The following is a 16,050-nucleotide window of genomic DNA, read 5'->3' as shown; positions in this document are numbered from 1 at the left end:
TTCCAGTGTATCCACTCCTCATTGCTTCCACAACTCTCCAACATCTATGAACATGTGATTTTTAAATTTTTTGTGGCTTTTTCTAGTTATTGAAGCTGAATCAGGTTGCCACGACCTATTATATCCTACGCAGAAGTGGAAGTTGTCAGTAGATTCTTGGGATTTTCTATGTGCCCAGCGATGTCACCTGTGAGTAATGTTAGTTTTTTTCCCCCTTCCTTTCTCATCTTTTTTTTTTTCTTGCATTATCAGACTGGTCATAATTACCAGTACAGTGTTTAATAGAAGAGGTGATAGTGACATCTTTTTTGTAGGGATGGAGAATGAATGCATTATTTTATCATTGTGTATGACAATTGCTGTGGTTTTTGTAGTTTTTTTCTAGCTGAAGGAATTCTATTTCTAGTTTGCTGACATTTTCTTAAAGACATGAATGGTTATTGAATTTAAATAACTTTTTCTGCACGTACCAAGATGATTATATGACTTTCTCTTTCTTTCCCCTATTCCTATGGCTTAATGTATGCTTCTGAAAAATCACATATAATCTTACCATGTCTACTGTAATATTATTTTCATATTCCCTTTCATCCATGAGACAGTTCTGTACAGAGAGACAATTCTCTCTTTAAACCTGCTGTACATTTAAACATACCATACATTTTCCTTTTTATTTTTTATTAGCGAAGTAGATAATATAGTTCTCAGCCCAGGGACTACTTTGGCAGATTGGAAATATTCTTCTGGGCTCCTACCACTACCTCTCTCTATTTTATATAGGGAGGAATGAGTGAAAAACTGAAAAATCTCCTTAGAGCATGATTTTGACCTTTTTTAATTTTTATTTCCTTGTTTTTATTATTTGGAATTGTAAGGGAGGAGAATGGGGTCAGGGAAGGGCTGAGGGGGTGATAACGGGGAGCTGGGGAAGAAAGCCATATGTGATTTCCTTAAGCATGACTTTCTGCTCCTCCCCTTCCCACGCTTCCTCATTATAGTCCCAGCTTTGCCACAAATCAATTGTGTGAAGACCTTGGACAAGTCACTTAATCACTGAGCTTTTGTTTCCTCATCTGGGATTGAGGAGAATGGCCATGAACAGCTGCTGTGACCTGCCACTAACGGAGAATGGAAAGATTCAATAAGCAGTTTATAAAGCATATGACACTTTTAAAATGCGAGTGATTTTTTAAAAAATATCTTTATTGGAATATAATTGCTTTACAATGTTTTGTTAGTTTCTGCTGTACAGCAAAGTGAATCAGCTATACGTATACACATATCCCCATATCCCCTCCATGAGTGGTTGTTAGGATTAGTTTTCTACAGTGGCATCTATCTCAACATTTTCTAACAGCCTGAAAGTTACCTGTGGAAGAAGGATGCTTGTGAAACACCCTCGGCCCCAAAACTACAACTGTAAGAAACCTGTAGTTAACTGTGGCAAGAGGTATAAAATGGAGGTTTTGTTAATTTGTTTAAACCTTCATAAAGTCTCTATAAATTGTTCATAGCTAAGCTTGTCACTTTTGGAATGAACAACCATTGATATGTATGTACTAAAGCTAAAACAAAATTTGCAAAAGCTCTTTTCTCTAAAATGATATTGCTGTAGGATTCCTTTAAATTAAAATAACCCTTGTTCATTTAAGCGTTTGTTTTTGCATTGTAAACTCCTTTCCAGAGGGCACAGAGTTAGCACAGCTGTCATGCTGCCTGGAACAAAGGCAGAGCATCACATCGTGGGAAAGTAAGACTTAATTGACAGGATTTTAGTTTATACCCACCTTTATGGTCTATCTGGCGCATGAAGTGAGATACACTGGTCCTGTAAGTGAAGAGCCATGGGGTAGATCAGGGGACCGGGTACCAGTCCAAGGCCTGTTAGGACCCGGGCCGCACAGCAGGAGGTGAGCAGCGCGCCAGCAAACAAAGCTTCATCTGCCGCTCCCCATCACTCCCCATTGCTCGAATTACCGCCTGAACCATTCCCACCCCCACAACCCCCACCCCCGTCTGTAGAAAATTGTTTTCCACGAAACTGGTCCCTGGTGCCAAAAAGGTTGGGGACCGCTGGGGTAGATGGTTCCCTGAGATATGTCATTTTTTAGGTCAAGTAACATGAATAGTATTGGGGAATATGTGGTCTTATAGTGAGGCATCCGAGGGCTCATATCACCACTGCCTTGCTATTCTGTTTTACTCACCTCTGCCTTGTACAGGGAAGAAAGGGTGTTTGTGGAGTGGTTCTGATTTGAGGCGTTTTCTCTCTGGGTACCTCCTCCACATTCAGGAGTGCCATGGGTAAGCTTCACTTCCGCCTATGGTTTTGGTAGTAGATGGATGGATTCCACAGAAGGGAGGTTTTGATTTATAATTTGACTATTAGCCCAATCATTTGCCTGTTCAGGTTTATAGGTCATCCATTTAGAAATTAGAAATGGATCAGGTCTAACTTTAAATATGTCTCGGACTATGGGGGTGGGTAGGGAGCAAACAGCAGAGTAAACTTGCTCAATCTTCTATTAAATCAGCTGTGAAACACTTAGAGACGTGAGAAAAAAGACTGTAAAGGATCATCTGAATAAAAGATTATTTGCGTAAAAGTTTTTCTCTTGATACAGGAATTTATAACTGATCTATTTGGGAATTTGTTTTTGCAGACCTGCAATTTAGGCCTAGATAAAAGTCCATGATCTTTCAGTGGAAGTTCTGGTTGTAGTTCTGTTAACATCAAGCTCTTGTTTTTCCGCTGAATGCCTCACATTTTTTTCTTCACCACCATTCTTTTGCTCAGGTCTCCCCTTCCTTTTATTTGGCATGCTTCTACTCACCTACTCTCTTTCCTGTCTCTCCTCCTGGACTGAGTTAGATACCCCTTTTATTACTCCCATAGTTCCCTGGGGATAACTTTGTCACCACACTTAAAAAATAATGTCTTGTTTTCATCTCTTGTCATAAGTCCGGGTTCCTTCAGAGCAAGGGCTCTGGTGTATTCATCTTTGTAGCCAACATGTGTGGTGTGGTGTCTGGACCTTAACTGTTTGTTTGGATATCAGGGTGCTTAGGTGGACAGGACTGGGAGTTAAGAGCTAAATCCTAATTGTAACTTTTTGCTGTATAATCTTGGACAAGTGCTCTTCAGTTTTCTTATAAGTAAGATGAGGGGACTAGCTCACCTGCAGATTCTGGCTTAGGAGGTCTCTAGTGGTTTCTGATGTTTTGCATTTTTAACAAGCTTACAAGAAGAGCTAGTGCTGCCAGTTCAAGAGCTACAAAGGACTAGATAACATCTAATGGCTTTTCCAGCTTTTACCTTCTGTGATTTTAGTCACTGTTTTAAATTATGAACAAAATTACAAGATATGCTGTAATTGCTAAACATCTCTTCAGTTTATCAGAATGTGAAACACTGACAATTCTGTGCCTTATTTTGAAGTTGTATGATAATGTCCCTGTATTACTTCCAAGATTTTGACTTCGACAGGTTAAAAATATGTCCAGAAAAGCATTTGAGTTAGCACTAGCTTGTCATCTAAAAGTCACTACTTGCTTGCTTGCTCTTTGGTGCATATTGGAGAACATTTGCAATAAATAAAATGCTAATGAGGGAGCTGAGATGGGTAGACATGTGATCTCATCAGTATGAATTCAGACAGGCAAGCTGTTGAGAAATTCATCATCATCAGAGGAGTTCCTGATCATTTCCTTCAGTTCTCCAGAAGGTGAGAATCAAATTGTCATATGACATATTGATAGATATGCTGTAGGTAAAGGCAGACTGTACCTATTGAATATGGATTGCTGGGGATGGGTCTTGTTTGAAAACGTCTCTACTGTTTCTTTTAGCTTTTACTTCCTCAGGAAGTCACGATATTTGATTTGGGAGCATTGCCAGCTTAGAAATTTATAGCTGCCCTTGATCTGGTGTACAGATGTCTAAAAGTAGTTGGGTTAATTTTTATGTTTGATTCATAGAAAAAAAATCCATCTCTTTACTCTTAACCACACCAGGAATATTAAACAGACATAGCTTCAGTGTCCACATGAGTTATATACATGCCTGTGATGGACTGTGATCATTTTTTTTCCTCTAAGCAAGTGAAAATCTGGACAAGGGAAATTAAACCCTGAAAAAAGTACAGAATGTAGCATATAGTTGAGGGTGGTTATCTTAATTATAATGAAATTTTCACCTCCCACAGAATAAGACAGTTTGTCCCACCAAAGTGAGCTGTTTTTCATTTCCTGACTATTGTTGTGGATTGAACAGAAGTTTTAGAGCTTGCTTCATCATCATCATCATCATCATTGCATTTTAATCATTTGTAACCCTTGGTTCCCCTAGATCAAACTAGCTGGGACAAACAGTAGAGGGAGTTGGGTGTAAGCAATGGCAATGGAACCAAAATAAATAGCCTTTGGTTTTTGCTCCCACTTAGTGGAATCCATCACAAGAATTCCAACCTTCTCCCTCCCTCCTGGTGGAGCCTTACAGGAGGGAGCTTAGGCATCCTCTGTGGTACACATGGAGCTTTTTTTACTGTTGCCTTTTTTAAAAAAAAAATAAATTTATTTATTTATTTTTTGTCTGTGTTGGGTCTTCGTTGCTGCGCGCAAGCTTTCTCTAGTTCTGGCGAGCAGGGGTTACTCTTCGTTGTGGTGCATGGGCTTCTCATTGCGGTGGCTTCTCGTTGCAGAGCACGGGCTCTAGGCGCGCGGGCTTCGGTAGCTGTGGCACGTGGGCTTAGCAGTTGTGGCTCGCAGGCTCTAGAGCACAGGCTCAGTAGTTGTGGCGCGTGGACTTAGTTGCTCCAAGGCATGTGGGATCTTCCGGGACTAGGGCTCAAACCCGTGTCCCCTGTATTGGGAGGCGGATTGTTAACCACTGTGCCACCAGGGAAGGCCCTAATGTTGCCTTTTAATGCTGTCATTCTTGCTGGGGGTCTTAATGGCGGCTACCTAGTGGCTTATTTAATCTTAATCTTGCTGTTAGGTTGGAACTCATTTTTAAAATAGTAATGTATGTTGAACCCAAATTAAAGCTTTTGAAGCCAGCTGTGTATCAAAGGCATTTGCTGCAGTCCAAACAGGTTGTCTTTTGGGAAATACCTTAACCAGGATTATTATTGTTGTGACCTTCTTTGGAGGCTTAGGCAGACCATTTTTATTACCCTGAGAATTTTTTTTTTTTTTTTATGGTACGCGGGCCTCTCACTGTTGTGGCCTCTCCCGTCGTGGAGCACAGGCTCCGGACGCACAGGCTCAGTGGCCATGGCTCACGGGCCCAGCCGCTCTGCGGCATGTGGGATCTTCCCGGACCGGGGCACGAACCCGTGTCCCCTGCATCGGCAGGCGGACTTTCAACCACTGTGCCACCAGGGAAGTCCCCTGAGAATTTTTTTTTTTTAACAACAGAGCACTATTTAAAGACTTTCCACTTAAACATTTTAATTTGTCTTTGATATTGAACTTAAGTAGCTTATAGCTAATGAAATAGAAAGGAGTTCTTAATAATAATAATGCCTTTTCACTTTCAAATTGCTTTTGAATTGTCCATGGTAGCCTTATAGCTCCAAAATGTTAGTATTATATTTTATGCTTTATTTTTAAAGAAATTAGTTTTTACTATAAAGAGGGCAAGATTATTAATACTATAAAGTACTATGTGTTTTTTAAAAAAATAAGTATTACACATTTAGTATGACCTATAGTGTTGATATCCAGAATTCCAAATACTCTCCTCAAAAGAAGATCTAGGGGACATATTTTTTTATAATTTTTATTTTATATTGGAGTATAGTTGATTTACAATGTTGTGTTAGTTTCAGGTATACAGCAAAGTGATTCAGTTATACATATACATATATCTATTCTTTTTCCGATTCTTTTCCCGTATAGGTTATTACAAAACACTGAGTATAGGTCCCTGTGCTATACAGTAGGTTAGGGGACATTCTTAATAAGAGTGAACCTCTTTAGTTAATCAGTTGTTACCCAGAAGACTAGTTACGGATGATTTCATAGAGAAAGATATTCTGATAGAAGCAAACTGGATTTTTCCCTCTCTTAATCTCCAGAGACTTTTTTATTTAAACATAGGCACATTCCAGTACCAATTTTTATAATTAATTAATTAATTAATTGTTGGCTACGTTGGGTCTTCGTTGCTGTGTGCGGACTTTCTTTTGTTGCAGCGAGCAGGGGCTACTCTTCGTTGCGGTGTGCGGGCTTCTCATTGCAGTGTCTTCTCTTGTTGCGGAGCATGGGCTCTAGGCATGTAGGCTCAGTAATTGTGGCTTGTGGGCTCTAGGGTGCAGGCTCAGTAGTTGTGGCGCATGGGCTTAGTTGCTCCTTGGCATGTGGGATCTTCCCGGACCAGGGCGCGAACTCGTGTCCCTTGCATTGGCAGGCTGATTCTTAACCACTGCGCCACCAGGGAAGTCCCAATCTCCAGAGATTTTAACACAGAAAAATAAAAATTTTATCTGATTTACCATTAAATCTGGATTTACCATGAAATCTGGATGTCTGTCAGTCTTTAAAGAGCAGTTAGATCCACTTCTTTTGTGTTCCAGGTAAAAAGCAGATGTGTTAGCACAGGCTTATTTTTTTCTCTGTAGTTTCGGATAAGTTTTTGGCTTTACCCGATTAGTATGTTGACCTACTAATAATAGCAGGTTCAGTTTTTGTCTCTTAAGCCATCCCCAACATAGACAAAAATAGCATTCGCTCTTAGTCTCAAAAACATACATACTGCAGATCTGGAAAATCCCTTCACTGCAGTCATACCAACTTACGGGTTCAGTGAAGGGATGGGTCCCTTCCCATCAGCGTAACTCCAGCCTTCCTAGAGAAGAAAGGAGAGGACTATCAGAGGAAGTGAAGTCCTTTGTAAGAGAAATTATCAAGGATCTCTGTTAAGATCATTGGACTGTTCCTACTCAGACATTCAACTCTTCACCAGATTACAAAAGTTTTTTGGGGTCCTTCCAACTTTTTGTTTGTTTGTTTGTTTTTATGTGTTTGCTTTTGCTGCCTTCATAGGACAACCCAGGTCTCTTATTTTTATTAGGACTTCACAGGATTTTTCCTCAATGGTGTTGTTTCCTAGGTTTTGAGCATGTGAATATCAGACCCATCAGTTCCAGATCTGCCTTATCTCTGCATATCATAAGTTTGAGCAGTGTTTTGGCTAACCCAATAATAATACTTTCACAACTTCTCACCTCCCTTACTCTAGTAGATACCTCTGAAATATGTGGGAAAGCAGTTATTGATCATTGAAAACTCTTCTAGGTCAGCACACTGACCAATTCATGGCCCAACCAGTCCTGTTGCAAGTCCCCATCGATGTGTTCTCCTAGGTACAAATATGGCTCCACAGAAACAATATTGTTATCATTCTGTGAAAGAATGATGCTTAAGAGGGAGGAGAGGAATGATTATATGCTATAGATAGGCTATAAAAAGTTTCCTCTAGAGTCTGGATCAAAATGGTGGAGTAGGAAGATCCTGAGCTCACCTCCTCCCCTGGACACACCAAATCTACAACTACACATAGACAACTATCTCTGAGAATGACCTGAGGACTAGCAAAACAGATTTTCAGATTTGTTATATATGAACCTCATGGTAACCACAAACAAAAACCTATAACAGATACACAAAAAATAAAGAGAAAGGAATACAAACATAACAAGAAAGTCATCAGAGCACAGGGGAAGGAACAAGAGAATAAGAAAGGAACAGAGAAGGGCTTCCCTGGTGGCACAGTGGTTGAGAGTCCGCCTGCCGATGCAGGGGACACAGGTTCGTGCCCCGGTCCGGGAAGATCCCACATGCCGCGGAGCGGCTGGGCCCATGAGCCATGGCCGCTGAGCCTGCGCGTCTGGAGCCTGTGCTCCACAATGGGAGAGGCCACAGCAGTGAGAGGCCCGCGTACCACAAAAAAAAAAAAAAAAAAAGAAAGGAACAGAGAAGAATTGTAAAAACAACCATAAAACAATTAAAAAAATAGCAATAGGTATATCCCTGTAAGTAATTAAATGTAAGTGAACTAAATGCTCCAATCAAAAGACATAGGGTGGCTGAATGGATTAAAAAAAGACCCATTTATATGCTGCCTGTAAGAGACTCACTTCAGATTTAAAGATACACACAGACTGAAAGTGAAGGGATGGAAAAAGGTATTTTATGCAAATAGAAATGAAAGGAAAGCTGGGTTAGCAATATTTACATCAGACAAAATAGACTTTGAAACAAAGACTGTCACGGAAGACACAAAAAGGCATTACATAATGATAAAGGGATCAATCCAACAAGAAGATAATAACACTTGTAAATGTGCACCCAACTCAGGAGCACCTAAATACATAAACCAAATATTAATAGATGTAAAGTGAGATATTGACAGTAATACAATAATAGTAGGGGACTTTAAAGCCTCACTTACATCAATGGATAGATCATTCAGAGAGAAAATCAATAAGGAAACATTGGCCTTAAATGACACATTATATCAAGTGGACTCAATAGATATCTACAGAACATTTCACCCCAAACTAGCAGAATATACCTTCTTTTCCAGTGCACATGGAACATTCTCCCAGATAGATCACATCTGAGCCACAAAACAAGTCAGAAAATTTAAGAACACTGAAATTATATTAAATAAGCATCTTTTTGGACCACAATGGTATGAAAATAGAAATCAGTTACAAGAAAAATGGAAAAAACACAAACACATGGAGGCTAAACAACATGATGCTAAGCAACCAGTGGGCCCGTGAAGAAAGCAAAGAGGAAATCACAAAATACCTTGAGACAAATGAAAATGGAAATACAGTGTTCCAAAATCAGTGGAACACAGCAAAAGCAGTTTCAAGAAAGAAGTTTATAGCGATCCAGGCCTACTTCAGGAAACAAAAATCTCAAATAAATAATCTAACCTTACACCTAAAGGAACTAGAAAAAGAAGAACAAATAGAGCCCAAAGTTAGTAGAAGGAAGGAAATAAAAAATATCAGAGCAGAAATAAATGAAATAGAGATTAAAGAACAATAGAAAATACAATGAAACTAAAAGCTGATTCTTTGAAGAGATAAACAAAATTGATAAACCTTTAGCCAAACTCATAAAGAGAGGACCCAAATAAATAAAAACAAATGAAAGAGAAGTTACAGCTGATACCACAGAAATGCAAAGGATCATAAGAGTCTGTGATAAACAATTACTTGCCAAAAAATTGGACAACCTAGAAGAAATGGATAAATTCCTAGAAACATACAATCTTCTGAGACTGAATCACGAAGAAACAGAAAATCTGGACAGATAACTAGTAATGAAATTGAATCAGTAATCAAAAAGTTCCAAACAAAAGTCCAGAACCACACAGCTTCACAGGTGAACTCTACCAAACATTTAAAAAAGACTTAATATCAATCTGTCTTTCTCAAACTATTCTAAAAAATTAAAGAGGAAAAGGAACACTTCAAAAATCATTCTACAAGGGCAGTGTTACCCTGATACCAAAACCAGATACAGACACCATTAAAAAAAAAAAAAGAAAATCACATGACAGTGTTCCTGATGAACAAAGATGCAAAAATCCTCAGCAAAATATTAGGAAACCAAATTCAACAATACATTAAAAGGGTCATATACCACAATGAAGTGGGATTTGTTCCAGCAATTCAAGGATGGTTCCACATCTGCAAATCAATCAACATGAAACATCATATTAACAAAACGAAGGATAAAAATCATATGATCATCCCAACAGATGCAGAAATACCATTTGACAAAATTCAACATCGATTTATGAAAAAAACTGTCAGGGGCTTCCCTGGTGGCGCAGTGGTTGAGAGTCCGCCTGCCAATGCAGGGGACACGGCTTCGTGCCCCGGTCTGGGAGGATCCCGCATGCCGCGGAGCGGCTGGGCCCGTGGGCCATGGCCGCTGAGCCTGCATGTCTGGAGCCTGTGCTCCGCAACGGGAGAGGCCACAGCAGTGAGAGGCCCGCGTACAGCAAAAAAGAAAAGAAAAGAAAAGAAAAAACTGTCAACAAAGTGAGTATAGAAGAAATATAACCTCAACATAATAAAGGCCATATATGACAGACTCACAACTAACATAATACTCAATGGTGAAAAGCTGAACGCTATTCCTCTAAGATCAGGAACAGGACAAGAATGCCCACCCTCACCACTTTTATTCAACATAGTAATGGATTACTATTTTCAGATGACATGCTACTGTATATAGAAAACCTTAAAGACTCCTCCAAAATAACTGTTAGAACTAATAAATGAATTCAGTGAAACTGTGGGATTCAAAATCAGTATACAGAAATCTTTTGTGTTTCTGTATAGTAATAACAGACTTTCAGAAGGAGAAATGAAGGAAATAATCCCATTTACATTTGCATCAAAAAGAATAAAATACCTAGGAATAAATTTAATCAAGGAGATGAAAGACCTGAACTCTGAAAACTATAAGACATTGATGAAAGAAATTGAAGATGACACAAATAAATGGAAAGATTATATTATGTTTATGGATAGGAGAATTAATATTGGTAAAATGTACACATTACCCAAAGCAATCTACAGATTCAGTGCAATCCCTATGAAAATACTAATGACATTTTTCACAGAACGGAACAAATAATCCTAAAATTCATATGGAACTGCAAAAGGCCCTTAATAACCAAAGTAGTCTTAAGAAAGAAAAACAAAGTTGGAGTTATCATGCTTCCTGATTTCAAACTATACTAGAAAGCTATAGTAATCAAAACTATATGGCACAAAAACAGATGCATAGATCAATGGGACAGAATAGAGAGCCTAGAAATAAACCCACTCACATGTGGGTCAATTAATTTACAACAGAGGAGCCAAGACCATACATTGGGGAAAAGATATTCTCATCAGCAAGTGATGCTGGGAAAACTGAATCACTTTCCTATACCATATACAAAAATAAACTCAAAATGGATGAAAGACTTAAATGTAAGGCCTGAAACCATAAAACTCCTAGAAGAAAACATAGGCAGTATGCTTTTTGACATCATTCTTAGCAATATTTTTTTGTATGTATCTCCTCAGGCAAAAATAAACAAATGGGACTACATCAAACTAAAAAGCTGTTGCACAGCTAAGGAAACCATCAACAAAATGAAAAGACGATCTACTGAATGGTAGAAGATATTTGCAAATGATATATTTGATAAAGGGTTAATATCCAAAATATATAGAGAACTCACACAACTCAATATCAAAAACAATCTGATTTAAAAAATGGACATTTAAAAAATGAATATACATTTATCCATGGAAGACATACACGTGGCCAGCAGACACATGAACAGATGCTCAACATCACTACATCAGGGAAATGCAAATCAAAACCACCCCACACCTGTCAGAATGGCTGTTATCAAAAAGACAACAATTAAGAACCATTGTTACTTTAAATTAAAAAAAAAACCAATGTGAACATGATTTTTTCTGTATTGAAAGCTTGAATTATTCATTTCATATTTGGATCTTTCTGAATCTTTTCTTAGTGTAACTTTTGGAATATGAATTTATAATTGAATATTGAGATGTGAAGCCGTGAAATCAGAAATATTAACAAATCAATGTAAGCAAGAAGTGCCAATTGCCAATTATCACAAGACAGGTACAAAGAAATGTGAAAAAAAAAATGACAACAAATTCAGTGTTGACGAGGACATGGAGAAAAGGGAATCCTTGTGCATTATCGGTGGACTTCATGCAATGCACCAATTGTATGAAGTTTCCTCAAAAAATTAAAAATAGGACTACCATACAATCCAGCAGTTCCACTTCTGGGTATTTATCCAGAAAGTATGAGAACACTAATTTGAAAAATACAGGCAGACCTGTGTTCATTGCAGCATTATTTATAGTAGCCAAGATATGGATGAAAGGCGAATAGCAAGATTTCATTATTTCTCATGGCTGAGTAATATTCCAGTGTGTGTGTGTCTGTGTGTCTGTGTGTGTGTCTGTGTACCATACCTCACACACACACACATATACACACACAGGAATATTACTCAGCCATGAAAATAATGAAATCTTGCCATTTGGAACAGCACGGATGGACCTAGAGGGGTATTATGCTAAGTGAAATAAGTCAGAGAAAGACAAATATCGTTTGATTTTACTTATATGTGGAATCTAAAAAACGAAATAAGTGAACAAACAAAACAGAAACAGACTCATAGATACAGAGGAAAAATTGTTGGTTGCTAGAGGGGAGGATGGAGGGGGGGTTGGGCAAAATAGGTGAAGGTGATTAAGAGGTATAAATTTCCAGTTATAAAATAAATAAGTCAATGGGGATGTAGGGAATATAGTCAATAATATTTTAAGAACTTTGTATGGTGACAGATGGTTACTAGACTTATTGTGGTGATCAGTTTGTGATGAATCACTGTGCTGTACACCGGAAACTAATATTGTATGTCAGTTGTACTTGATTGTACACATTTTTTAATCTGATGATATATTATATGGTTTTGCTTGTTACTCTTTGTTCATTAAAAGAAAAAAGCACAATCCAACAATTAATAATTTATTTCTTTTCAGTTTCCAAAAAAAGACTTACAGCAAAATGAATAATCCAGCTATCAAGAGAGTAGGAAATCATATCATCAAATCTCCTGAAGACAAGCGAGAATACCGTGGACTAGAGCTGGCCAATGGGATCAAAGTACTTCTCATCAGTGATCCCACAACAGATAAATCATCAGCAGCACTTGATGTACACATAGGTACAGTTTAAAATTATGAATTAAGCTTTGTTCAGTTTCATCGACCTAATGTTGACAATTATTAGAACTCTCCATATTTGTGCAAATGGAGACCTGGTAGTTACCAGTTCGATGTATCTTACTTTGTACAGTAGTCCTGTACAGCTGTTGGTAATCTACAGTTGTCTAAGTTAAATCGCCTTACATTTACCAAAAGTATCTTGTTAGGTTCCCAGCTAAGGTGACCTAGCAGCAAGGAAATTCATTCCCATCCTTTAAAACAGTGACAGTTCTAATGCCTTTACTTTATAAACTTTTGATATACTAGGGAATACCATATTTCCTAAATTCTTGTGTGCACATTTCTTCCACATTTAATGCTGCTTTAATCAAGTTATTTCTTATTTATATGTACATTTAGTTTCTTTTTTTCCTCTCTGAAAAGCTTTTATTTAATTCAATGGCATTTTAGAATTGGGAAAATAAGATAATAACCATCATAAGTTGAACAAATAATTATTGCCAAGCACAGCTCAATGTGCTTTGCAAATTATCGTCTAATTTGTAGTTGCACAACTCTCTAAGTAAGGTATGTATACAAAAAGTGACTGAGGGCTTCACTGGTGGTGCAGTGGTTAAGAATCTGCCTGCCAATGCAGAGGACAGGGGTTTGAGACCTGGTCCGGGAAGATCACACATGATGCGGAGCAACAAAGCCCGTGCGCCACAACTACTGAGACTGCACTCTAGAGCCCACGAGCCACAAGTACTGAAGCCCGCGTGCCTAGAGCCCGTGCTCCGCAACAAGATAAGCCACCGCAATGAGAAGCCTGCACACCACAACGAAGAGTAGCCCCCACTCACCGCAACTAGAGAAAGCCCGCGCCCAGCAACAAAGACCCAGTGCAGCCAAAAATAAATAAAATAAATAAATAAACAAAATTTTTTTTTAAAAAGTGACTGAAGCAAAATATTTGCTCAAAGTTTTACAGCTAGTAGAGCTGCTAACCCCCAAACTTATGCTCTTAGCACTATGCTATATTGTCTCCTGCAATAAAATATAAGAGCTAGAAAGTTTCTAGCTCTTTAAAACAGTGAATTCAACTCTTCCTCTTAGCGTGATGTGTGAGGAAGCTAATGTCCAGAGGAGTTAAGTATCTGCCCAAGGCCACCAACTAACTGATGTCAAAAGCTGGGGCTTGAATTTGAATCTAAACTGCACCATTTAGAGTAGCCTATGCTTAACTTTCTCTGACTGTGGTTGGAGTTATCATGCTAACAGAAGTTCCAAATCATCTGTGATTCATCTGTACTCCATAGCTTTCAACATATAAAAAAATGATTTATTATATATGTATATTTTCTCTTCTCTTTCAGGTTCCTTGTCAGATCCTGCAAATATTGCTGGCTTAAGTCATTTTTGTGAACATATGCTATTTTTAGGAACAAAGAAATACCCTAAAGAAAATGAATACAGCCAGTTTCTCAGTGAGCATGCAGGAAGTTCAAATGCCTTTACTAGTGGAGAGCATACCAATTACTATTTTGATGTTTCTCATGAACACCTAGAAGGTGCCCTAGACAGGTAATGCTGAAAATACCCTATGAATTATCCACCTGTGTTCACTTATCATGTTAATAATAATAATTAATATTTTTACAAAGATGTCTTCACAGCTTTATAGCTTAACAAAAGATATTTTAACCAGTATTTTCCCCCTCTGGATTTTATAAAAAAGAAAATAATGAATGATGTCGTATATTTACATTGTGGTAGAGGAAAAATAATGGCATGACTTTAAACCAGACTTTAAGCCTACAAAATATTTTATTGACTTATAAAATTCTCACCAGGCCTTCCCATTCTAACTGGTATTACATATGAAGCATGTGATGAAGAATAAACTGTAATGATGTCATGGATCTCCTTTCAACCATCTCCTGTTCCAGAATGCTAGAACTTAAATATTCTGTTCTCCTTTAGTTCCTCAATCCTCAAGGATACTTAGTGGATACAGAATGTTTTGACCTGCTGTTTCAGCCCTGGGGACATTTTGTGAAAGTATTTTCTGGAGCAAGCTCCATTAGGCTATTTTAATTTCTTGGTCAATTTTCTATACAGCTAACAGTATATAATTTTTTATCATATCAGTGATTTGATTCATTGTTCAAAGTGTAATTTTTCCTGTGGTGAATTTTTAGTTTTCTGTGTTACCAAGAAGGTGTAATTCTGCAGCCTTTTGATGGGTCTATAATGAAGTTTGACTTCACAATTTTAGTAATTCTCAGCTTTAATTGCTTACTTATATTAATAGTCATTTTTTTTCAAACCTAATAGTTTGAATTTATTCTGTAGCACAAAGAACATTAACAGAACAAGGGCATGGGTTCAGGATACAGGACTGGGTCAGAGTAGCCTGTTTCTTATTTATTCTAGCTTATGTTTCAGTCTTCAGGCAGCAGCTTTGAGGTGTAATCATCTTTTGTATGTATTCCCAGAAGACTTCCATTAATGAGTTCCCTGGGATCATACACTGAATTTAATTTCCTGCTTTACAAATGCTTCAGCAGATGTTCATATAATAGATCTCTGTTTGATGGAGGATGTCTGTTACTTGGATCAGAGTATAAAAACCACTTATATAGAGCATCTTTCAAAAATATTGATTATACTGTGTCAGAATCATGACCCTTTATGTGGACTTGTCCAGCTATGGTATGTAGCTATTAGGCACTTTTCCCAGCCTGAATTGAGGTAGGTAAAAGTGGTTATATGTCTAGAATTATCTGTTTCCATATATCTTTGATTACAGGCTCCGGATAGATGGAGTTTCCCTTTGGATTGGTATGCGTAAAGTACTTAGCACGGGATTGTATTCACTATGTGCTTAAAATAATATCAAGTAATGGTAACAGTCTTTTTGACGGCTGGACGATGAGGTGCAGTTGCTGAGATGTTTATAAACCCAGGAGTCTCTTAGGCCCACTGAGTAGTAGTCGCATTCAGACAGAGCCTCTTCTCTTGTCTTCATCTGAATTCTGGACGTTGTTTTTTATAAGATGGTGTCTAAAGTTTCTTAAGAAGACTTATTACTATATGAAATCATGATTTAAATTGCAACCTGATATAGGAAAGTTAATTTATTAGCTAAAGGAATCTTAGTTCAGCTTTGGTACTACTATTAAAGAATAGCCTCAAGAAAAGCATATTGGTTACTTATGTTAAAGTTACCTGCCATGTTATTTGTTGAACCGCTGCTTATTAA

The 16,050-nt window shown here is 37.9% G+C and overlaps 1 protein-coding gene across 10 annotated transcripts in view; it reads left to right on the top strand.

Moving 5' to 3' along the window:
- IDE (insulin degrading enzyme) overlaps positions 1-16,050 on the top strand; it is a 123,841-nt gene that overhangs the window by 25,003 nt on the left and 82,788 nt on the right. For 4 of the 10 annotated variants that reach the window (XM_033404890.2, XM_033404887.2, XM_033404885.2 and 1 more), the window contains exons 2-4: positions 87-189; positions 12,621-12,805; positions 14,162-14,369. In XM_033404890.2, the coding sequence (XP_033260781.2) occupies positions 87-189; positions 12,621-12,805; positions 14,162-14,369 (496 nt within the window). Of the gene's footprint in view, positions 1-86; positions 190-998; positions 1,178-3,655; positions 3,726-12,620; positions 12,806-14,161; positions 14,370-16,050 lie in introns of all 10 variants that reach the window. The other 6 variants (XM_033404888.2, XM_012536558.3, XM_004279399.4 and 3 more) reach the window with 4 other exon arrangements.

The sequence above is a fragment of the Orcinus orca genome, chromosome 14 (assembly GCF_937001465.1).
Source record: "Orcinus orca chromosome 14, mOrcOrc1.1, whole genome shotgun sequence".
Taxonomy (NCBI): Eukaryota; Metazoa; Chordata; class Mammalia; order Artiodactyla; family Delphinidae; genus Orcinus; species Orcinus orca.
The sequence above is the reverse complement of the archived record's forward strand: the minus strand, read 5'-3'. Positions and strand labels throughout refer to the sequence as shown.